Source organism: Giraffa tippelskirchi, chromosome 2 (assembly GCF_054371585.1).
Source record: "Giraffa tippelskirchi isolate mGirTip1 chromosome 2, T2T-mGirTip1v1.2.pri, whole genome shotgun sequence".
NCBI lineage: Eukaryota > Metazoa > Chordata > Mammalia > Artiodactyla > Giraffidae > Giraffa > Giraffa tippelskirchi.
In genome coordinates, this window is record NC_137276.1 from 153291850 (window position 1) to 153317487 (window position 25638).

Here is a 25638-nt window from a genome sequence, read left to right on the forward strand (position 1 = left end):
TCCCATGAACAGTATGAAAAGGCAAAAGGATACGACACTGAAAGATGAACTCCCCAAGTCAGTAGGTGCCCAATATGCTAATGGAGATCAGTGGAGAAATAACTCCAGAAAGAATGATGAGGTGGAGCCAAAGCAAAAACGATACCCAACTGTGGATGTGACTGGTGATAGACGCAAAGTCCGATGCTGTAAAGAGCAATATTGCATAGGAACCTGGAATGTTAGGTCCATGAATCAAGGCAAACTGGAAGTGGTCAAACAGGAGATGTCAAGAGTGAACGTTGACATTCTAGGAATCAGCGAACTAAGATGGACTGGAATGGGTGAATTTAACTCAGATGACCATTATATCTACTACTGTGGGCAAGAATCCCTTAGAAGAAATGGAGTAGCCATCATGGTCAACAAAAGAGTCTGAAATGCAGTACTTGGATGCAATCTCAAAAACGACAGAATGATCTCTGTTCGTTTCCAAGGCAAACCATTCAGTATCACGGTAATCCAAGTCTATGCCACGACCAGTAACGCCGAAGAAGCTGTAGTTGAACGGTTCTATGAAGACCTACAAGACCTTCTAGAACAAACACCCAAAAAAGATGTCCGTTTCATTATAGGGGACTGGAATGCAAAAGTAGGAAGTCAAGAAACACCTGGCGTAACAGGCAAGTTTGGCCTTGGAGTACAGAATGAAGCAGGGCAAAGGCTAATAGAGTTTTGCCACGAGAACGCACTGGTCATAGCAAACACCCTCTTCCAACAACACAAGAGAAGACTCTACAAGTGGACATCACCAGATGGTCAACACCGAAATCAGATTCATTATATTCTTTGCAGCCAAAGATGGAGAAGCTCTATACAGTCAGCAAAAACAAGACCAGGAGCAGACTGTGGCTCAGATCATGAACTGCTTATTGCCAAATTCAGACTTAAATTGAAGAAAGTAGGGAAAACCACTAGGCCATTCAGGTATGACCTAGATCAAATCCCTTATGAGTATACAGTGGAAGTGACAAATAGATTTAAGGGACTAGACCTGATAGACAGAGTGCCTGATGAACTATGGACAGAGGTTTGCGACATTGTCCAGGAGACAGGGATCAAGAAAATCCCCATGGAAAAGAAATGCAAAAAAGCAAAATGGCTGTCTGAGGAGGCCTTACAGATAGCTGGGAAGAGAAGAGAAGCGAAAAGCAAAGGAGAAAAGGAAAGATATTCTCATCTGAATGCAGAGTTCCAAAGAATAGCAAGGAGAGATAAGAAAGCCTTCCTCAGCGATCAGTGCAAACAAATAGAGGAAAACAACAGATTGGGAAAGACTAGAGACCTCTTCAAGAAAATGAGAGATACCAAAGGAACATTTCATGCAAAGATAGGCTTGATAAAGGACAGAAATGGTATGGACCTAACAGAAGCAGAAGATATTAAGAAGAGGTGGCAAGAATACACAGAAGAACTGTCCAAAAAAGATCTTCACGACCCAGATAATCACGATGGTGTGATCACTCACCTAGAGCCAGACACCCTGGAATGTGAAGTCAAGTGGGCCTTGGAAAGCATCACTACGAACAAAGCTAGTGGAGGTGATGGAATTCCAGTTGAGCTATTTCAAATCCTCAAAGGTGATGCTGTGAAAGTGCTGCACTCGATATGCCAGCAAATCTGGAAAACTCAGCAGTGGCCACAGGACTGGAAAAGGTCAGTTTTCGTTCCAATCCCAAAGAAAGGCAATGCCAAAGAATGCTCAAACTACCGCACAATTGCACTCATCTCACATGCTAGTAAAGGAATGCTCAAAATTCTCCAAGCCAGGCTTCAGCAATACGTGAACCGTGAACTTCCAGATGTTCAAGCTGGTTTTAGAAAAGGCAGAGGAACCAGAGATCAAATTGCCAATATCCACTGGATCATCGAAAAAGCAAGAGAGTTCCAGAAAAACATCTATTTCTGCTTTATTGACTATGCCAAAGCCTTTGACTGTGTGAACCACAATAAACTGTGGAAAATTCTGAAAGAGATGGGAATACCAGACCATCTGACCTGTCCCTTGAGAAACCTGTATGCAGGTCAGGAAGCAACAGTTAGAACTGGACATGGAACAACAGACTGGTTCCAAATAGGAAAAGGAGTACGTCAAGGCTGTATATTGTCACCCTGCTTATTTAACTTATATGCAGAGTACATCATGAGAAACGCGGGGCTGGAAGAAACACAAGCTGGAATCAAGATTGCTGGGAGAAATATCAATAACCTCAGATATGTGCATAACACCACCCTTATGGCCGAAAGTGAAGAAGAACTGAAGAGCCTCCTGATGAAAGTGAAAGAGGAGAGTGAAAAAGTTGGCTTAAAGCTCAACATTCAGAAAACTAAGATCATGGCATCTGGTCCTATCACTTCATGGGAAATAGATGGGGAAACAGTGGAAACAGTGTCAAACTTTATTTTGGGGGGCTCCAAAATCACTGCTGATGGTGATTGCAGTCATGAAATTAAAAGACACTTACTCCTTGGAAGGAAGGTTATGGCCAACCTAGGCAGCATATTTAAAAGCAGAGACATTACTTTGCCAACAAAAGTCCGTCTAGTCAAGGCTATGGTTTTTCCAGTGGTTGTGTATGGATGTGAGAGTTGGACGGTGAAGAAAGTTGAGCGCCGCAGAATTGATGCTTTTGAACTGTGGTGTTGGAGAAGACTCTTGAGAGTCCCTTAGACTGCAAGGAGATCCAACCAGTCCATCCTAAAGGAGATCAGTCCTGGGTGTTTATTGGAAGGACTGATGTTGAAGCTGAAACTCCAATCCTTTGGCCACCTCATGCGAAGAGTTGACTCATTGAAAAGGACCCTAATGCTCGGTAGGATTGGGAGCGAGAGGAGAAGGGGACGACAGAGGATGAGATGGTTGGATGTCGTGACCGACTCGATGGACATGGGTTTGGGTAGACTCCGAGAGTTGATGATGGACAGAGAGGCCTGGCGTGCTGCACTTCATGGGGTCGCAGAGAGTCGGACACGACTGAGCAACTGAACTGAACTGAACTGAGTCCTAGCTATACCTGACTTTATCGCCCTAGTCCTTGTAATTTTTACTCTACAATCATTCTACATTTTGGGTCCCTCTGTTTGAAGACAGTCCAGTGTACTCTTTATTTCATCAGTTCAGTTTAATTCAGTGTGCGTTTACTGAGCACCTGTTATTTTGTGCCAGCACTGTGCTAATGCCGGAAAAACCGTGATGAATGCTGCACGGTCCTTGGTTTCAGAATTTACTGTATGGTTGGGACAGACACTTAAACAGATAGTTTTCAAGTTATGTGATCAGAACTCAGGTGGTGGTCTACATAGGGAATAGCTAGTCGTTTAACAAAATCCTGCCTGAAAGGCAGTTGTGAAATAAAGAAAGAGGAAAACTTGATCGTTGGAATTTACAGCTTATTTGAGGAGATACTAAATTAACCTCAGCATGTATTGAAATCCCCAAGCAGCAGAATTTAGTGAGATCCTTGCCCAACCTCTGGTCAGGACTGAGGGTCATAATGCTCTTAATTTTGGAAGGATTTTCTATTCTAAATATAATTCCTACTTCTGTAACTGAAGGGTCTTGCTAGTAAAAATAGGACTGCTATTTACCACCATATAGAATACTTATAACCCCTAGATCATTCTCGGGTCCACATATTCCTACCTATGGCTGTTGGTGTGCTGCACCTGGGTTACAGTTGTGTTTAAAGACTGATTCCCTCAAATCTTGAGGGGTGGCTCTTGGAGTACACAGAGTACCCTGTAATCAGTCTGATTTCTGATGGGTCAGATAAATATGGTCATTTTCTATGTGCCATTATGAGAAAAACTACAAGTGTTGATTTAGACCATTAACTTTTCTGGCTTTCTCTTTCTGTCTCTCCTTTTTTTTTTTTCTTTTTAGCGATTTATTTATTTTTTATTTGATTTTAGTGAAGTGCAGTTGATTTACAGTGTTGTGGTAATATCTTCTGTATGCAGAGTGAGTCAGTTATACATATATATATATTCTTTTTCATATTCTTTTCTATTATGATTTGTCACAGGATATTGAATATAGTTTCCTGTGCTACACAGTAGGATCTTGTTGCTTATCCCTTCTGTATATGAGTTTGCATCAGCTAATCCTAAACTACCATTCCATCCTACTTGTACTCCCTTCCTGCACCTTGGCAACCACAAGTCTGTTCTCTATATTGGTGAATCTGGTTTTGTTTCATAGATATGTTGATTTGTGTTGTATTTTAGATTCCACATATGAGTGATATCATACAGTATTTGTTTTCTTCTTCTGACCTAATTCAATTAGTATGATGTTCTCTAGGTCAATCCATGTTGATGCAAATAGCATTATTGAATTCTTTTTGATGGCTGAGTAATATTCTGCGTGTGTGAGTGTGTGTATGTGTACACTGTGTTTTTAATCCATTCATCTGTGTTGGACATTTAGGTTGTTTTCATGTCTTGAGTATTGTGAATAGGGCATGTATCTTTTTGAATTAAGAGTTTTGTCTGGGTGTATGCTCAGAGTGGGGTTGCTAGAGCATATGGGAACTCTATTTTTAGTTTTTTGAGTAACCTCCGTACCGTTTTCTGTGGTGGTTGCACCAGTTTACATTCTAACCAACAGTGTAAGAAGGTTTCCTTTTTTTCACACCCTCTCTAGCATTTGTTATTTGTAGACTTTTTAGTGATAGCCTTTTGGACTGGCGTGAGGTGATACATCATTGTAGTTTTAACTTGCATTTCTCTGATAATTAGTGATGTTGAACATCTTTTCGTGTGCCTTTTGGACATCTGTATGTCATCTTTGGAGAAGTTTCTGTTTAGGTTTTCCTGTCCATTTTTTGATTTGATTTGTTTTTTTTGTTGTTGAGGTGTAGAAGCTGTTTGTATATTTTGAAAATTAAGCCCCTATGCCATCATTCACAAATATTTTCTCCCATTCCATAGGTTGTCTTTTTGTTTTGTTTATATTTCATTTGCTGTGCAAAAGCTTGTAATTGGCTTACGTACCATTGGTTTGTTTTTATTTCTATTGTTTTGGGAGACTGACCTAAGGAAACATTGGTATAACTTATGTCAGAGAATTTTTTGCCTATGATCTTTTCTAGGAGTTTTACGGTGTCTGGTTTTATAAATAAGTCTTTGAGCGATTTTGGGCTTATTTGTATGCATAGTGTGAGGGTGTGCTCTAACTTCTTTGATCTATATGCAGCTGTTCAACTTTCCCAGCACCACTTGCTGAAGAGATTGTCTTTTCCCCATTTCATATTCTTGCCTCTTTTGTCAAAGATTAATTGACCATAGGTGTGTCGGTTTATTTTTGGGATCTCTGTTCTGTTTCATTGATCCATATGTCTGTTTTTGGGCCAGTATCACACTGTTTAATCATAACTGTAGCTTTGTAATCAAAGCTTTGTCTGAAGTCTGGAAGGGTTATGTCTCCCGTTTTTGTTCTTTTTCCTCAAGACTACTTTGGCAATTCTGGGTCTCTTATGGTTCCATATAAATTTTAGGGTATTTGTTCTAGTTCTGTGAAAAATGGATAATTTGATAGCAATCACATTAAATCAGTAGATTGCTTTGGGTAGTATTGCCATTTTAACAGGATTCTTCCAACCCAAGAGCATGGGATATCTTTCCTTTTCTTTGAATCATCTTTAGTTTCCTTTATTAATGTTTTGTAGTTCTCAACATGGAAGTCTTTTACCTCCTTGGTGAGGTTTATTCTTAAGTTTCTTTTTGGATGCAATTTTAAAAGGTGGTGTTTTTTTTTTTTTTTTTTTATATTCCCTTTCTGTTATTTCACTGTTAGTGAAAAGAAATGTCACTGATTTCTGTATGTTAATCTTGTATCCTGCTACATTGCTGAATTCATTTATCAGTTCTAGTAGTTTTTGTGTGGAGTCTTTAGGGTTTTCTATATATAGTATCACATGATCTGTGTATAATAATTTTACCTCTTCCCTACCAATTTGAATACCCTTTTATTTCTTGTCTGACTGCTGTGGCAGGGATTCTAATATGATCTTGAAGAGAAGTAGTGAGAGTGGGCATCTTTGCCTGGTTCCAGATTTTAGTGTGAAGGCTTTCAGCATTTCACTGTTGAGTATTATATTGGCTGTGGGTTTGTCATAAACAGCTTTTATATTAAGGTATGTTCCCTCTATACCCATTTTTGTAAGAGTTTTTTTAAAATCATGAATGGATGTTGAATTTTATCAAATGCTTTTTCTGCATCTGTTGAGATCATCGTATAGTTTTTGCCCTTTCACTTGTTGATGTGATGTATCACATTGATTAATCTACATATGTTGAACCATCCTTGTGACACTGGGTTGAATCCAACTTGGTCGTGGTGTATGACCTTTTTTATGTGTTGTTAGATTCAGTTTGCTAATATTTTGTTGAGAATTTTTGCATCTGTATTCATCAAAGGTATTGACCTGTAATTTTCTCTTTTTGATAGTGTATCTTTGTCTAGTTTTGGTATTAGGGTGACAGTGGCTTCATAAAATGTCTCTGGGAGTATTCCTTACTCTTTGGTTCTTTTGGAACAGTTTGAGAAAGATCTGTGTAAGTTCTTTGTATATTTGGTAGAATTCTCCTGTGAAGCCATCTGGCCCTGGACCTTTTTTTTTGGTAGGGGTTTTTTTTTTTTTTTTTTTTTTTTAATTACAGATTCTTTCATTTCTAGAGATTGGTCTATTCAGACCATTAACCTTTCTTTAGAAGGTTAGTTTTCCAAGCAGTCATTTTTGTATCTTCTTAACCCTGTTCCAGCTCTTTCTTTTTTTTTCTTTTTTTTAAATTAGTTTATTTTCTATTTTTTAACTTTACAATATTGTATTTGTTCTGCCATACATTGACATGAATCCACCATGGGTATACATGTTTTCCCCTCCCAGAACTCCCCCTCCATCTCCCCCCACATCCCATCCCTCTGGGACATCCTGGTGCCCCAGCCCCGAGCACCCTGTATCATGCATTGAACCCGGACTGGCAATTTGCCCCACATATGATAGTTTACATGCTTCCATGCCATTCTCCCATATCATCCCACCCTCGCCCTCTCCCATAGAGTCCATAATACAGTTCTATTTATCTGTATCTCTTTTGATGTCTCGCATACAGGGTTATCTTTACCGATTGACTAAATAGCATATATATGTGTTAGTATACTGTATTGATGTTTTTCTTTCTGGCTTACTTCACTCTGTATAATAGGCTCCAGTTTCATCCACCTCATTAGAACTGATTCGAATGTATTCTTTTTAATGGCTGAGTAATATTCCATTGTGTATATATACCACAGCTTCCTTATCCATTCGTCTGCTGATGGGCATCTAGGCTACTTCCATGTCCTGGCTATTATAAATAGTGCTGCGATGAACATTGGGGTACACGTGTCTCTTTCAAGTCTGGTTTCCTCAGTGTGTATGCCCAACAGTGGGATTGCTGGGTCATATGGCATTTCTATTTCCAGTTTTTTGAGGAATCTCCACACTGTTGTCCATAGTGGCTGTACTAGTTTGCATTCCCACCAGCAGTGTAAGAGGATTCCCTTTTCTCCACACCCTCTCCAGCTCTTTATATACAGAGCTTTGGTTGAGGAATTCTGAAGAGAAGACAGGCTCCCAGAAGAACTGACTTATTTTGAGGGCAGAGAGAAAATGATTCTTAGATCTCCAATGAGCAGCAGTTGATTTTTCTAAATATTTCCAGTAGTCTCCAGCATGATAAAACTAATCCTCGACCTCCACAGCTTTTGTGTAGGCATTATGAATAACAGGCTTTGTGAATGGCTGACATTCCAGGCAAATGAACCATAAATTTAATATATCTTACTCTTCTTCCACTTGCTTGTTTTAACAACAGCCAAATAATTAGCTGTTGCTGCAGTGTGCAAGATGCTGTTGCAGGCTTTGAGAATTCATTAATGAGAAGATACCTGGTGACTGCCCTCACGGAATTTATAGTCTTTTAGAGAAGATAGATAATTAAAGAAGTGATTATAGCATGATGTGATTGGTACTATAGGGAAGTAGAGTAGGGACAGTTGTTGAGACTGGAAGATGGCTTTTTATATATAGTCATTCATGGATCAAATTGTTCAAACTAAACTGAGTCATCTTTGTTTCTTTTTGAGCAATAATAGAACTTTGTGTGTGATTTAGAGGAGCCCGCACCGAATCTCATTTCAATAATTATTCAAGGTAAATTGAGAAGCATTGTGATTTAGAATGTCCCTATTATGATAGGGATATAATTCACTTTAATAACCTAAGTAACATTAAGACTTTTAATTCACAATTTTACCTGATCAAAAGGTAGTCTTGGTTTTAAGGTAACATTTTGTGTTGTTGTTGTTCAGTCGCCGAGTCGTGTCCAGTTCTTTGTGAACCCATGCACTGTTGGCCATCAGGGTCCTCTGTCCATGGTATTTCACAGGCAAGAATACTGGAGTGGGTTGCGTTTCCTTCTCCACAGAATCTTCCCCACCCAGGGATCAAACTTGTGTCTCCTACATTGGCAGGCAGATTCTTCACCACTGAGCCACCTGGGAAACTTAACATACTTTTTACCTGTAGCCTTAATTATAGATATGATTAAATAATGCTACTCTCTTGCCTTTTCCGTTTTCAGGGAAGGTATTCATGTAAATCAAGAATCGCTGCAGATATCTCCCTGTATAATAGAGCAATTCATTGAGCTCTTGTGTCAATTCAGCCCAAACCATGTTGTTGAGACGCTGCAAATCCTTGAGTGCTACCGCCTAGAAGAAACTATTCAGGTAAGAGCAATGCTGTAGAGAAGGAAAGAGTCAGTGTTTATCATTCACTGTTTTACAAATGAGCACAGGGAGATGCATATGTTAAATCACTTGCCTGAGTTTATGCCCCGTATGTGCTATCATCGAAGATTGAACCCACTTCGTTTGATTCCATGGTGCATGCTTCTCTTTGCTGTGATGAATTGCCTCTCTGTTCATTCTGGTGAAGTCAGAAACAGCACATGCCAATAATTGTTATTAATCAAGTTTCACAGGCATTTTAGCCAACAGGAAAACACAGAAAAAGGAATACAGTAAAAATATTAAAAGGGAAAAACCACTCTTACTTGCAGACACTGATGGTTAGATAGTCCTATGATAGTGTCATGAGACTTACGAGGCTAAATGGCAATTAGCACAGTCATTGCCTTGATTCTCCTTCCTTGTTTTCTTCCATTTCCAAATGGAAATGTGTGTGTGTGTGCACACATATGTGCATATGTATATATACACACATGTTCTAATCTACCATAAAAGGCTAGTATGTTCCCTGTTTAAAATTTGTTTTTAAGCTGCCATTATGTCTTTGCCATCAATATCGATGAAACAGTAACCTCTATTTTCTGCATCTACCTCCTAAACTCCCCACATGATTAAATTGTTTTAAATTATGAAATATTTCAAAATATACAGAAGTGTGCAAACTATCAAATACATATGTTCGCACGAACCCAACTCATTAGATATTAATATTTTGCCATACTGGCTTCAGATCTTTGTTGTTTGTTTTAGAAATAGGAAAAAAGCATCCTTTTTCTGTCTTGTCTCCCCTGAGGTTACTACCAACCTGAAGATGGGAAGTTTGTCCTTCCCATCCTTTTTTAAAAATTTTTCCTATATATTAATTGAATTTACCTATAAAACACAAGGTATAGTTTTGTATGCTTTTAAATTTTGTTTTAACGGTATCATACATAATCTGTTGCAAATTGCTTTTTGTTAATTTTTTGTCTATCAATTTTTATGCATGTAGCTGTAGTTCTTTCATTTTCTGATGCAAAAATAGTTTATTATGACACCATTCATGTAAAATTAGGTAATGTTTTACAATAGAAATGATCAGCTACATCCATGGGAATCTAGCATGTCACACAAAGGAATAAATATTTTAACAAATAACACTTCAGTTGTGAACAGTTGATCAGAAATTTTGTTTTTAAAAAAGAGCCTCAAACTAAACAGCAAAAGTATTGGACTGTCAGAGTAGTTCTTTCATTTTAATGTCTGTTGAATGACTGTGCCACAGTTTATATATTTTGCTATCAGAGTGTTTCCAGTTTTTTGCCATTATAAACAGTGCTACTTTGGACATCTTTGTACATATCTTCTATGTACCCATCTGAGATTTCTCTAAGTAGTATGCCTGGAAGTGGAGTTCTTTAGAGTAGCTTAATTCTACTCATATTGCCAAGTTGATTTCTTACTTGTTTCCATTCTCATCATCAGTGTTTGAAATGAGCTATTTTTTCATGTCCTTGCTGATTTCTGGTATTTTAGACTTCTTAATTTTTGCCAGTATGATTATTACCATTGCTTACTCATGACATTGCATATCTTTCCATATGTTTAGTGAGACTTTGGATTTTCTTTTCTCTGAATTATGTATTCATATCATTTGTCCAGTTTATTAAGATTTTGCCCTTTCTTACTGGTATCTAGAAGTTCTTTCTAATTTCTGGATCTCTAGTCCTTTACTGATTTTATGTGTTGGAGATGCCTTCTTCCAGTCTGTTATTGCATGTCTTTTAACGTGGTTTTTAGTGACTTCTATTTTAATTTGTCAATCTTTTCCTTTAGTGTCAAAATTTTGTGTGTGTGACTTTTATTTCCTACTTTAGTGTCATTAAGGATATCCTCTTATATGAGTTTTGTAGTTTGACTTTTTTCATTTAGGCTTTTAATACATCTGGAATTTATTCTTGTAAACTGATCAAGAGAGGAATTTATATATATATTTTTTCCACATACATGGTTAATGGTCCATGTGGCTTTTTTTTGGCTGTGCTAGGTCTTCATTGCCGCATAGGCTTTTCTCTAGTTACGATGAGCGGAGTCTGCTCTCTAGTGGTGCATGGGCTTCTCATTGCGGAGGCTTCTCCCAATGAGGAGCATAGACTCTAGAACACACAGGCTTCAGTAGTTGTGGTACATGGGCTCACTAGTTGTGGCTCCTGGGCTCTAGAGCACAGGCTCAAGAGCTGTGGCACACCAGCTTAGGTCTTTAATCCACTTTGAGTTTATTTTTGTGTATGGTGGTAGAGAATGTTCTAATTTTGTTCTTTTACATGTAGCTGCCCAGTTTTCCCAGCACTGCTTATTAAAGAGACTGCCTCTTCTCCATTGTGTATTCTTGCCTCCTTTGTCATAGTTTGGGTGACCATATGTGTGTGGGTTTATCTCTGGGCTTTCTGTCCTATTCCGTTGATTTGTATTTCTGTTTTGTGGCAGTGCCATACTGTCTTAATAACTGTAGCTTTGTAATATAGCATTGAGTCAGGGAGCCTGATTCTTCCAGCTCCTTTTTTTTTAAGATTGGTTTGGCTATTTGTGTTTCCATATAAATTGTAAAATTTTTGCTTCTAATTCTGTGGAAAATGTTATTGGTAATTTGGTAGGGATTGCATTGAATCTACAGATTGCTTTGGGTAGTATAGTCATTTTCACAGTATTGCTTCTTCTAATCCAAGAACATGGTATATCACTCCATCTGTTTGTATCATCTTTGATTTCTTTCATCAGTATCTTATAGTTTTCTGAGCATAGGTCTTCTGCCTCTTTAGGTAGGTTTATTCTTAGGTATTTTATTCTTTTTGTTGCAAAGGTAAATGGGATTGTTTCCTTAATTTCTCTTTGTGATCGTTCATTGTTAGTGTGTAAGAATGCAAGAGATTTCTGTGCATTTATTTTGTATCCTGCAACTTTACCAGATTCATTGATTAGCTCTAGTAGTTTTCTGATCCTAAAAGACTAAAGGCAGCTAAAGGCATCTTTAGAATTTTCTATGCATAGTATCATACCATCTGCAAGCAGTGACAGTTTTACTTCTTCTTTTTCAATTTGGATTCCTTTTATTTCCTTTTCTTCTCTGATTGCCATGGCTAAGACTTCAAAGACTATGTTGAATAATAGTGACCAGAGTAGACATCCTTGTCTTGTTCCTGATCTTAGAGGAAATGCTTTCAGTTTTTCACCATTGAGAATATTGTTTGCTGTGGGCTTGTCATGAAAAGAAAAAAGTGTTGGTTGCTCAGTCGTGTCCGACTCTTTGCAACCCCATGGACTATAGCCCTCCAGTCTCCTTTGTCCATGGAATTCTTCAGGTAAGAATACTGGAATGGGTAGCCTATTCCCTTCTCCAGAGGACCTTCCTGACCCAGGGATCAAACCCCAATCTGCTGCATTGCAGGCAGATTCTTTACCATCTGAGCCATCAGGGAAGCTCATGGACTTGTCATATATAGCCTTTATCTTGTTGAGATTAGTTCCCACTATGCCCACTTTCTGGAGAGATTTTTTTTTCTTTTTATCATAAATGGGTTTTGATTTTTGTCAAAAGCTTTTCTGCTTCTGTTGAGATGAATATATGGTTTTTATTCTTCAGTTTGTTAATGTAGTGTATCACATGGATTGATTTATGGATACTGAAGAATCCTTGCATCTCTGGAATAAATCCCACATGATATGATCCTTTTAATGCATTGTTGGTTTCAGTTTGCTAGTATTTTCTTGAGTGTTTTTGTGGCTATATTCATTAGTGATATTGGCTTGTAAATTTTTTTTGGTACTGCCTTCATTGGTTTTGGTATCAGAGTGATAGTGGCCTGATAATATGAACTTGGGAGTGTTCCTTCCTCCTCAATATTTTGGAAGAGTTTCAGAAGGATAGGTGTTAACTCTTCTCTAAAAAAGCAAGAGAGTTCCAGAAAAACATCTACTTCTGATTTATTGACTATGCCAAAAACTTTGTGTGGATCACAACAAACTGTGGAAAATTTTTCAAGAGATGGGAATACCAGACCACCTGACCTGCCTCCTGAGAAATCTGTATGCAGGTCAAGAAGCAACAGTTAGAATTGCACATGGAACAACAGACTGGTTCCAAATAGGAAAAGCAGTGCATCACGGCTGTATATTGTCACCCTGCTTATTTAACTTATATGCAGAGTACATCATGCAAAATGCCGGACTGGATAAAGCACAAGCTGGAATCAAGATTGCTGGGAGAAATATCAATAACCTTAGATATGCAGATGATACCACCCTTATGGCAGAAAATGAAGAAGAACTAAAGAGCCTCTTGATGAAAGTGAAAGAGGAGAGTGAAAAAGTTGGCTTAAAGCTCAACATTCAGAAATGGCACATAAAAGGGAAACAGTGGAAACAGTGAGAGACTATTTTCTTGGGCTCCAAAATCACTGCAGATGGTAACTGCAGTTATGAAATTAAAAGACACTTTCTCCTTGGAAGAAAAGCAATGACCAACCTAGACAGCATATTAAAACAGAGACATTACTTTGCCAACAAAGATCCATCTAGTCAAAGCTGTGGTTTTTCCAGTAGTCATGTATGGATGTGAGAGTTGCACTATAAAGAAAGCTGAGCGCTGAAGAATTGATGCTTTTGAACTGTGGTGTTGAGACTCTTGAGAGTCCCTGGACTGCAAGGAAATCAAACCAGTCCATCCTAAAGGAAATAGTCCTGAATATTCATTGGAAGGACTGATGCTGAAGCTGAAATTCCAATCCTTTGGCCACCTGATGCAAAGAACTGACTCATTGGAAAAGACCCTGATGCTGGGAAAGATTGAAGGCAGGCAGAGAAGGGGACGACGGAGGATGAGACGGTTGGATGGCATCACTGACTTGATGGACATGAGTCTGACTGAGTAAGCTCCGGGAGTTGGTGATGGACAGGGAAGCCTCGTGTACTGCAGTCCACGGGGTCGCAAAGAGTCAGACATGACTAAGCGACTGAACTGAAATGCTTGATAGAATTCACCTATGGAGCAGTTGGTACCTGGACTTCAGTTTGTTGGAAGTTTTTAAATCGTAATTTCGGTTTTGGTACTTGTGGTTGGTCTGTTCATATTATCTATTTCTTTCTCTTCCAGTCTTAAAAGTTTGTATCTTTCTAAGAATTTGTCCATTTCTTCTAGGTTGTCCATTTTATTTGTATATAGTTGTTTGTAGTAGTCTCTCATGGTTCTTTGTATTTTATTGTTGTCGGCTTTAACTTATTTTTCGTTCTGCTGTTAACTCCTTCTTGTGTATTTTAAATTCTTCTTGTTGTATTCTTCAGCTTTGATAATCCTCTTTTCTATTTTCTTTTTGTTTCAGTTATCACTGTGTTCATCTTATTTTCCCACATTCAGATAGCATTTTATTAGTAATGCTTTGAACTCTTTTCAGATAAATTATTTATCACTTTTTGTTTCCCATCCCCTTAATGAATTTTTCTCTTTCATCTGAAACACATTCCTCTTTTTTATATCTTGTTTGATATTCTCTGTTTTTCTCTGTGAGATTATGTGAAAACAGTTCCCAGTCTTGAAGGCATGTCCATATGTGGGAGCATCCCTATGAAGTCTGCTTGTCCCCAGTGGCATCAGTGGAAGAGCTAAATTTAAAGTGAGCATAGGCTGCATCCTTCCCTGTTTTGTGCTACAGGCTCTGTACTGCTGGCATGTAGGGCTAGAGTCACTGCCCTGTCAAGGGTGATGCCAAGGCCTGAGGGTCTGGAGCAGCATTTCTTCCCAGTGTGATGGTGATGTTTGCCATGGTTAGGGGTATGGCTGGGACCTCAGGGCTTGAGACTGCACTTCTAAGATTGTTCCACTTTTTTTTTTTAATTAGCAATTGTTATTTATTTATGGCTGTGCTCAGTCTTCATTGCTATGCGTGAGCTTTCTCTAGTTGCAGTGAGCAGGAACTACTCTTGTGGTGAACGGGGACTGTTTCCTTGTGGGACATGAGCTTCTCATTGCAGTGGCTTCTCTTCTTGCAGAGCACAAGCTCTAGGCGCCCAGGTTTCAGTAGGTGTAGTACACAGGCTCAGAAGTTGCTGCTCATGGGCTGTAGAGCGCAGGCTTAGTAGTTGTGGCAGACTGGATTAGTTGATTTGCAGCATGTGGGACCTTTCCAGACCAGGGATTGAACCTGTGTCCCCTGCATTGGCTGATGGATTCTTAACCACTGGACTACTAGGGAAATCCAGTTTGTTCCCCTTTTTTCCTGGTGTGCACACATTGGGTAGAGGCAGGGTCAGGGCCAGAGTGGCTGAAGCCACACTAATAAGCTGGATCCATTTCTACCTTTGTGCAGTTGTATCAGCAATGGCAATCCCCACCCTAGTTAAGGGCAGGGTAAGGGCCTGAGCTGGTTCCAGTCTTTCCCTGATACTTGCACTTATGTGTGTGCAGGCAGTGACAGACACTGACATGGCTGGAGGAAGGGTCATGGTCCAGGCAGCTGCTGCTCCCTCCTAGGTACAGGCATGCACGCCAATCCCTGCAGTGTCTCTCTGCTCTGGCTAGATGCATGGCCAAGGCGTGAGGTAGCTCCACTCCCTCCATGGCCACTTGGGCTCATTGGAAATGAAATTTCTAAAAGGAAATTTTTTGAAATGACTTTTAAAAAATTGATTACTGCTGGTATATGCTGTTAATTTTTGTGGATTGTTTTCTAATCTTGTTTGTTTTTTTTTTTTTCATTCCCTCATCAGATGTCTGGGAACTCTGGGATATTACTGAACAGAGGCAGTGATAATATGCATTCTCTCCTTATTTCTGATTTAAAAGAGGATGTTGGAGAAGGAAATGGCAACCCACTCCAGTATTCTTGCCTGGAAAGTCCATGGACAGAGGAGCCTGGCGGGCTGCAGTCCATGGGGTTACATGACTAAGCATGTGTGCATGAGGGTGGAGGGAGATGGGTTGGTAGCAATAAACTGGTAGAACTAAAAAAGATAAATAATAAAAGGGTATGTGTCTAACATTTTATATTAAATATGGTATTTATTTTAGGATTCTAATAGATGATTTTTATTAAACTGAGGAAGTTCAGTTACCAGTTTGGGTTACAGTGTTTTGTATTGTTTTTAATTTTGTCAGAAATAGATGTGACATTTTATTACTTTTTCTGCATTTATTAAGATGATTACGTTTTCCCGCTTTGATCTGTTCACCTGTTAATATGTTATTTATGCTTTTCTTTTTTCTTACTCCTGAGAAAGTTTAATTCTAATTTATTAGTCTTTTCAAAGACTAACGTAGGATTTTTAAACCTCACTGTTGTTTCTTTTTATGACATTCTTTTCTGTGTTTATTTTCTTTTTTCTTAGCTTAACTGATGTTTCTTTTTTTTATTTATTAGAAACTCTTGGTTTATTAATTTTTATTAAGATCCCACAAGCTAATTTATAGTGTTTTCATTTTCATTTTGTTCTAAATATTTTGTGAATAATTATGCTTATCAATTTCTGATGTATGTTATTACTATTTATGTATACATGTTACTTTTTGTTCAGTGGATATACACAATTCAGGTGCATAACAACTTTTTAAATAAGTGAAAAGAGAATGAATGACTTTGGTTCACTTGTAGTCCCAAATGGGCCACTCTAAGACTACAAAGACAAATATTTGCATGTTGTGCTGTAAAGTATCAGTAATATACTGCTTAGCATATGAATTCATTGTTTATTATCATGGAACTTTTTCATCCTTAATAGGATCTTTTGACTCCACAAACAAGATTTTTCAACAAAAATTTTATCTTTTTTTCTTTGCTAGATTACCCAGAAGTATCAGCTTTGTGAAGTCACTGCTTATCTATTAGAAAAGAAAGGAGATATTCATGGTGCCTTCTTAATAATGCTAAAGGTAACATTTTACTCTGTTTGCTTTGTCATATTTCTGTCTAGCCCTATATTCATTTATCAATTTATTTTTTTTTCTTGAGATAAAATTGACATATAACACTGTGTAAGTTTTCATCAATCAATTTCTTATGTTTCAGAGTAAGTTGCAGACAGCAGTACATTTTATCCCTAGATATTTTTATCATGCATGTCTTTAACTTGAGTCAATCTTTCTTTGTATTTTTTTAAGGTAAAATTTACATCCAGCAAAATCCTCCAGTTTTAAATGTACCATTTAATGAGTCGTAACCAATGCATATACTTGTTAACTCCAGTCCCTAACAAGATAAGAGAACGTTACCTTCAGCCCAGAAAGTTCCTTCATAGTCAGTTCTCACTTCTGTCCCCTCAGAGAGAACAATTTGAATTTTTTTCTCTGTGGATTAGTTTTGCCTTTTTTGTTCATTCATACTAATGGAATCATCCCATAGATACTCTTGTATAATTCTTCCATTTGGCATAATGTTTTTAAGATTTATCTCTGTTATTGCATGTATCAGTTCCTTTTATTGTTGAGTAGTATTTAATTATATGACTACATCACAGTTTATCCATTCTCCTGTTTATTGACACCTGAGCTATCTCTCTAGTTTTTTGCTATTATGAGTAAAGTTGATATGACTGCTCCTGTACAAAAATGTTTTCCTTTCCCTGGGGTCAGTACCAGGGAATGGAATTGGTGCCTCACAGGATAGATGGAGGTTTAGTTTTATAAGAAATTAGCAGACCTCTTTCCAAAATGGCTGTAGCGTTTTATGTTCCACCAATAATGTATCAAAGTTCTGATTGCTCTACATTCCAACAGCAGTTGGTGTTATATCAGTTTTGTAAAAAAAATTCTTTTAATCAGCAGCATTAAGTATATTCATATTGCTGTGTAACCTCGCTACCATCCATCTCTAGAACCTTTTCAACTTCCCAAACTCATTAGACCAGTTACTCTTCCCTGCCTGCTAGGCCCTGGCAACCACCATTCTACTTTAGACCCTGGGAATTTGATTACTAGGTACCTCACATAAAAGGAATCAAATAGTATTTGTCCTTTTGTGTCCAACTTATTACACTAAGCATAATGTCTTCAAGATTTATTCATATTGTAGCACATGTCAGAATTTCATTCATATTTTAAGGCTGAATAATATTCCATGATATATACTACATTTTGTTTTTCCATTCATTCAACAATGGACACTTGGGTTGTGTCCACATTTTGATTGCTGTGAATAATGCTGCTATAAACATGGATGTACTAATATCTTCTTGAGTCCTTGCTTTCAGTGGGATTGCTGAATATATACCAGAAGTGGGATTGCTGAATCAAATGGCAATTCTATTTTTAATTTTTAAAGGACTGCCATGCTGTTTTTCTATAGTGACTATACCATTTTAAATTCTCACCAGCAGTGCACCAAAGTTTCAATTTCTCTTCACCAACACTTGTTATTTTTTATTTTCTTGGTAATAGCCATCCTAATGTGTGTGATTATATATCCATTTTTTAAACATTGTCATCTAGCTAGGAGTAGATTAGGGATGTTCTATTTATATTTTAAAAAATAGTTCACATTAGCTTCTAGTTTTTTTCTAGCCATATAATTGTGAAACAGGCCAGGAACAATATTCCACAGAGAATTTGTATAGGCTCTTAACCCCTTTTAATCTCTTGGTTACTCCTTCATCTCTTCTTTTCCTTGCAATTTATTTGGTGATGATACCATGAACCCAATTTTAAAGGATAAGTAAATGTATTCTTGGCATGGATGGGAAATGGAGAAGTGGGAGATCCTTGCAGGGAATAAGATGATTGTTTGCAAAATACAAAGGAATACAAACTGCTAGAAGATGAGCCTGTAGCTTTACTAGGGCTCAGCTATCAGAATATAAATAGGCAGGTCAGGCTGGAAACAAAGACTCGATCCAGATTTGGAAAGATTTTGTAGGACATGCTAAAGAATTAGGGCTGATGGTGTTTTCACCCAGGATCAACTAAAGGTTTTTAAACAAGAAACTTATATGATGTTGTTTGTTTCATAAAGACTGCTCTGCTGACTGTAGGAGGATCTGTGGGATGCAGAGAAGGAGGACGTAAAACTGGAAGCAGAGAGCATTTGGGAGGCTATTGCAGCAGTGAATCAGGAGGGCTTGAGTGGGTGTGACAATGCTGGTGAAGTGAAAAGAGAAGGTGGATTTAAGAACTTACTGATCATTTGAATATGGTCTGGGGTGAATGAGAGGGAGCAGTTAACGATGATTCTGATTTTTAGCTTACCATTAGCCTATAAAGGACCTCAAGGAAAGGAGCAGATTTGGGGTAGAAGGGATGTATTAAGGTCGACTTCAGTCTATATTAAAAAGCCTTTGGAATATCAGTTAAGGCTGTCTGAGGATCTAGAATTCAATTGAGTAGTGGATGCTACAACTGCATATATAGAAGATGTCACACCCAAGGCTGTGCCCTATGCTGTGGTGATAGACTTGTCGGGTCCTTTTTTTATTTGCACCCATCCCTTTTTCTCATAATCCAGTGTGAATTTTATTCCCTTATCCAAAGCATGGATTAACCCTAATCCCCATTACTGTGCCTAAAGAGTGTCAGTGATGACTGTGTGGTGGTACCACAGAAGCAAAAGTGGGGCAGAATAAGTGATATTTGATATTTTGGGTCACTTCCAGTACTACTAGCTATGCTTTCTCTATACACAGACATTCTCTTCTGAATGACAGAGATCATTCTTAAAAACCTTGTTGTTTCTTGGGTTTTATGTTTAAAATATGTTAATTCAGATGTTGGTGGATTAGAAATAAAAAGTGTTCCTTTTACCTCCTAGAGACTACAAAGCAAACTTCAAGAGATAACACATCAAGATGAAAGTAAGTTCTTAAGTGTAATTTGCAATTTGTTTTTCTATGGACCCCATGTTTTAAAATGGGGTATTAAATGAAAAATTACATTTATTAAGTAATAATAACATGGATCTGTATATTACTGTTTATCATTGATCCAAATTTTGACTTGTTTTCAAGGCTTATAATAGGAAGTAATATAAAACATTGTGGTTTTGTGATGCTAATTGTCAGTACTAGAGGTCATTTCATTATACAGAAAATTAGGTATTCTTCACTGGTATTAATTTTTGGTTATACTTTTATTCTTATGTTTTGATTATTATAAATGAGATACATAGCTAACATTTTAAAAATTACTATAATGTACTGAACAGCAACAAAGCAGAGCTTCTAATCAGTAAGTAATAGCCAATGTTTCTGTTTTGAACTTACATGATTTTAGCAGAAAGCAGTAAAACTTGAAGTTTAGAATCTTGAATGGCTTTGTCACAGATAGATATGTAATTTTTATTATATTCCTTGATACTAAAAAATTATTTATTTTGTAAAAGTGGGTAAAATAAGTGCCACATAAAATTCACTGTTTTAACCATTTTCAAAGTGTACAGTACATTGGCAATAAGTACATTCACATTGTTGTACAATCATCACCAGCATCCATCTCTGGAACGTTTTTACCTTGCCAAACTGAAATTCCGAGCCCATCAGTTACTCCTTATTCCCTCCTCCCCACTCAGCACCTGGTAACCACCATTCTGCTTTCTCACTTGATGAATTTGATTACTCTGGGTTCAGTTCAGTTCAGTCGCTCAGTCGTGTCTGACTCTTTGCGACTCCATGAATCGCAGCACGCCAGGCCTCCCTGTCCATCACCAACTCCTGGAGTTTACCCAAACTCATGTCCATTGAGTCGGTGATGCCATCCAGCCATCTCATCCTCCGTCGTCCCCTTCTCCTCCTGCCCCCAATCCTTCTTAGCATCAGGGTCTTTTCCAATGAGTCAACTCTTCGCATGAGGTGGCCAGAGTATTGGAGTTTCAGCTTCAACATCAGTCCTTCCAATGAACACCCAGGACTGATCTCCTTTAGGATGGACTGGTTGGATCTCCTTGCAGTCCAAGGGACTCTCAAGAGTCTTCTCCAACACCACAGTTCAAAAGCATCAATTCTTCGACGCTCAGCTTTCTTCACCGTCCAACTCTCACATCCATACATGACTACTGGAAAAACCATAGCCTTGACTAGACGGACCTTTGTTGGCAAAGTTATGTCTCTGCTTTTTAAGATGCTGTCTAGATTAGTCATAACTTTCCTTCCAAGGAGTAAGCGTCTTTTAATTTCATGGCTCAATCACCATCAACAGTGATTTTGGAGCCCCAAAAAATAAAGTCTGGCACTGTTTCCACTGTTTCCCCATCTATTTCCCATGAAGTGATGGGACCAGATGCCATGATCTTAGTTTTCTGAACGTTGAGCTTTAAGCCAACTTTTTCCCTCTCCTCTCTCACTTTCTTCAAGAGGCTTTTTATTTCTTCTTCACTTTCTGCCATAAGGGTGATGTGGGTTAGGTATCTCTTATAAGTAGGATCAAGTAGTAATTGTCCTTTTGTGTCTAGCTTATTACACTTAGCATAATGTCTTCAAGATTTACCTATGTAGCACATGCAGAATTTCACTCATTTTTAAGGCTGAATAATACTCTTGTTTTATGTATATGCTACGTTTTGTTTTCCCATTCATTTATCAGCGTACCCTTGGATTGCCTCTACCTTTTGACTGTTGTGAACAGTGCTACTGTGAAGATGAGTATACAGATAGCTCTTTGAGTCCTTGCTTTCACTTCTTCTGGATATATATTGCTGGATATATGAATTGCTAAGTTAAGTGGTGGTTCTGTTTTTAATTTTTCGAGGAACCACCATGCCATTTTCCATAATGGCAATATCATTTTGCACTCTCACCATCAAACCACAAGAGTTTCAAGTTCTCCACATATTAACTAACACTTGTTATTTTCTGTTTTCTTGGTAGTAGCCACCCTATTGGGTGTCAGATATAGCATCTCCTCGTGGCTTTGATTTGCATTTGTGTAATGATTGGTGATGTTGAGCATTTTTTTCTTGTACTTAATTGACCATTTTCTATATCTTCTCTGGCAAAATCTGTCTGTCTGTCCAGATCTTTTGCCCACTTTTGAATTGGATTATTCACTTTCCTATTCCTTAACGTTTTCAAAATAGCCCTCCCAAAGTTCAGAGAATCACTGGATAAGTGATTTTTAGATTGTTTTACCTTTTTAACTCACTAACACATTTTTTAATTCCTTGGCCCACACAGTCCTCTAAACACCTTTACCCTAATTCCCCATAGAGTATTTGTTCTTAGAACTTCCATAAACAGTTGACTTTTCTTTGTATAGTTCAACTTAAGCATTTAGTTATGGTTTTTGTGCTGTCAGTAAGTGTTCAATTTGACTGCTAGATTTGTTGCATTTATGGTATTTTTCTTTTTCAATTTTCTGTTATGAAAATAATTTTTACAGACACTACAGGAAAGATTATGGGAAAAATAAGAAGACTGTTTCCCCAAATCACTACAGTGATTTGCAGGTGATGTCTAGGGAAGCCAGTTCTTTGAATTCCAACGAGGATAAATTTCTCAGTAATAGTCTCATAACTACCATCTATTGTCAGGTTCAATTTTGACAGTGTGCATTGGTGGTATAGTAGTAAGCATAGCTGCCTTCCAGTTTTGACAGTGTGCTTAAGAATTTTGAGGATTTGGTAATTGCACAACAGTGAGCTAGTTCCTGTGGGTTACACACAGATAGCTAAAACATAGTCCTCATCCAAAGAGCTAAGTCGCTTGAAGGAGATAGATATGTTAAAAAAAAAAACAAAAAACTTCCAATGCAGGTAGAGTCAGATACTGTAGTAGAGATACAGTGAGAGTGACAAAGGATTGTGGACAGTTGGGGAACTATCTGTAACTGAGTTTCTTTTGTGGAAGATGCAGCCTTGGAAGTAATCATGACTGGAATAATGAGTAGGAATTTGAAAGACAAAAGCAAGGAAAGGAGCTTCTGGGTTGAGGAGAACATGAACATGAAAGTGCCTGACTAGTAACCTTGGGAAATAATCTGGTGGAAAGCACCAAGGGTAGAAAGATGCCCCAGAATGTTTACTGTGTTTACTTAGGATCAGAGGTTTATTGACCTTCTATTTGTAAAAATTAGAAGTCTTTGATAATTTTCATGGATGAGACTCACATTTGGACTTGTGCTTAAGAGAACTACTGTTGTTTAGCCACTCAGTCGTGTCTGACTCTTTTGCAACCTCATGGACGGTAGCCCGCCAGGCTCCTCTGGGATTTCCCAGGCAGGAATACTGGAGCGAGTTGCCATTTCCTTCTCCAGGGGCTCTTCCTGACCTCTGGGATTTCCCAGGCAAGAATACTGGAGTGCGTTGCCATTTCCTTCTCCAGGGGCTCTTCCTGACCTCTAGTCAAACTCATGTCTCCTGCATTGGCAGGCAAATTCTTTACCACTGAGCCACTAGGGAAACCCTAAGAGAATTGTAGTGGTGCTATAAAAGGGAATGAGGAAGCCAAGATTTGGAAGTCAAAAGTTAAGTTATAGTGCAAACGAGGTGATAAAGGGCTCCATCAGGTAAAAGCTATGGATATATGGGAGCATAGATATGGAATTAACGAATTAACTATTTATTTGAATGTATGGATAAAAACATTAAAGATGATGAAGATTTATAAACTGGTTGACTTAAAGGTCATGGTTCTGTTAGTTTGGAAATCTAAGGGTTCAGAGCACATTTGAAGTGAGAGAACTGGGCTAGGTTTTGCACATACGAACTTCAAAGTGATTGCAGGACGTCCATGTAGAAATGGATGCCTAGAGCTTGGTGAGAATTCAGCCTGCAGATTATGAAAGGAATAAGGGCTGGCAGTTATCAAGGGCTGAAGGTTATCAGCAAGGACATAGGAGGTAAAACCTGAAGAGGGGCTGAAGTTATTGAAAAAGAAATGAAGAGAAAAGTGCCTGAAATAGTATCTTGAAGAAAAATATGTACATTAAAGAAATAGAGGGAGAACTGTAAAAGATATTTCTACTAACAAATCCACAAACAAATAATTGAGGATTTTTCCATAGCTAAAGTACATTATAATGCTAAGTATTAATATGATGTGCTTTCTATGTCCTAGGAATGTCAAACATTTATATAGAAAGCTGTTGCAAACAATTATCTGCTTTTTAATCTATTAAACCTCAGTATCAGGTCTTACACATGATTATATCATTAAAACCTAAAAATATGCAAAGAAAAAAATGTTTCATTTTTTACAGAAGCTTTGAGATTATCAGTATTATATCCTTGAGTGATGTTAACAATTTTTCTGACTCTAGATACCAAAGAGGATCCCTCACTGAAGGATGTTGAAGAGACCATGGTAGAGACGATTGCCCTCTGCCAGAGAAATTCACATAATTTGAACCAACAGCAGAGAGAGGTAGGAGAATGACTACAAAGCCTTTTAAAAGTCTGTTCTGGCCTGAAACTAGAAATTAATTCTATTTCCACTGCCCTCTCACCTACCTGAATTCTATGCAACTGGAGTTTAACCACCATTCAGTGTTCCCAGGAGTATATGACTCCTAAAGTTATTATGGGAAGGGCCTGTCTGCTTTATTCTCACTAAAAGCTTTATATTCTTAGATTTGGCTGTGCTGCAAAACTTAGGTGTGTGAATACTAGATGTCCTTGTTCTCTTTGGACAGAGATTTTGTGTACTCCGTGTAGTGGTACTATGGATGTGTCATCCATTTATCATCTCTTTTATTCTCTGTGGATAAAGTGAGTATGAAGAACTGGAGGAAAAACCTCAAGGGATACAGAGAAAGCTGGAAAAGGTCAAAAAGGCTACCATGTAGTACTTCTCAACCTTGGCTGAACATAAGTCACCTGGGGAGCTTTGAAAACTCCCCTACTATACCCACCATCAATTAAATTTAAGTCTCTGGGGCTGGACCCCCATCATCAGTGTGGTTCTGTTTGTTTGTTTATTTTTCTGTTAGGAGGAGAAGGAAAGATAACACCACCTGGCATCCTTCCACTGCCTGGGCTACTGAAATGGGAAAGAGGGTAAATTTTTCATAGATAGTTTGCCATACGTGTTACAGTGAAAATGGTAAACTTGGTGTGTTTTCTGTTCTTATGAGATGGGTAAATTTCTCCTTTACTTTTTTGTCAAGGTCTTTTTTAAGGTTATAAATTTTGAACACCCTTTAGAGGATAAATTGTGTATAACAAACTTATTTACATAATGGATGTGGGGTTTTTATTAAAAAACTTTTTTGAGTGAAATGATACATACCCATTATTTTTGTAATCCTGCAATACAAAAAGTTATACAGAAGAACATTTTAAAAAAAGTATCCTGTATATATCATATCACTCAGAAATAACCATCATTGTCATTTGGTGAATATCACTGTAGATATTTTTTTTATCTGCCCAGGTTTACATAATTTTGGAAAAATTGAATCAAAAATGCTTTCTTTAACAATACAGTATTTAATCTCATTTAGGAAGCCTGTGTAAAACTGAGGAATTTCTGAATTTCAAATAAGTAGTTCTTTACTATACTATCTCTTAATAAATCTGTCTGAAGTTTAAAAAAATCTAAATAACTATAATAGATTGGAATTATCCATTTATAATTACATTGCAGTTTTTATAGTATCTATGATGTGCACCCAGTAAGGAAGTTTATGTGAACCCATACACACTTGCTCCAGCCTCTCTTCTCTATCCCTCTGAATTTTTATTAGTTATGTTATTTTACCTCATTGAGGTTAACAAAACTTCTTTTCTATATCCACAGTTCCCATAGTGTTTAATCCTTATTTAAATGGATTATAGGCTGTACACTATTCGTTTTATTTTTCTTTTAAAGTACTTTTTAAAAAAAATTACGTATTTTTATTAATGGCTGCACTGGGTCTT

At 37.7% G+C, this 25638-nt stretch overlaps 1 protein-coding gene across 50 annotated transcripts in view; it reads left to right on the forward strand.

The window, feature by feature from the left end:
- The window catches only part of VPS8 (VPS8 subunit of CORVET complex), a 378806-nt gene that overhangs the window by 268716 nt on the left and 84452 nt on the right, over positions 1-25638 (forward strand). For all 50 annotated transcript variants that reach the window (XM_081571329.1, XM_081571349.1, XM_081571332.1 and 47 more), the window contains 4 exons: positions 8668-8815; positions 16644-16733; positions 19600-19642; positions 24039-24142. In XM_081571329.1, the coding sequence (XP_081427455.1) occupies positions 8668-8815; positions 16644-16733; positions 19600-19642; positions 24039-24142 (385 nt within the window). The remainder of the gene's footprint in view (positions 1-8667; positions 8816-16643; positions 16734-19599; positions 19643-24038; positions 24143-25638) is intronic.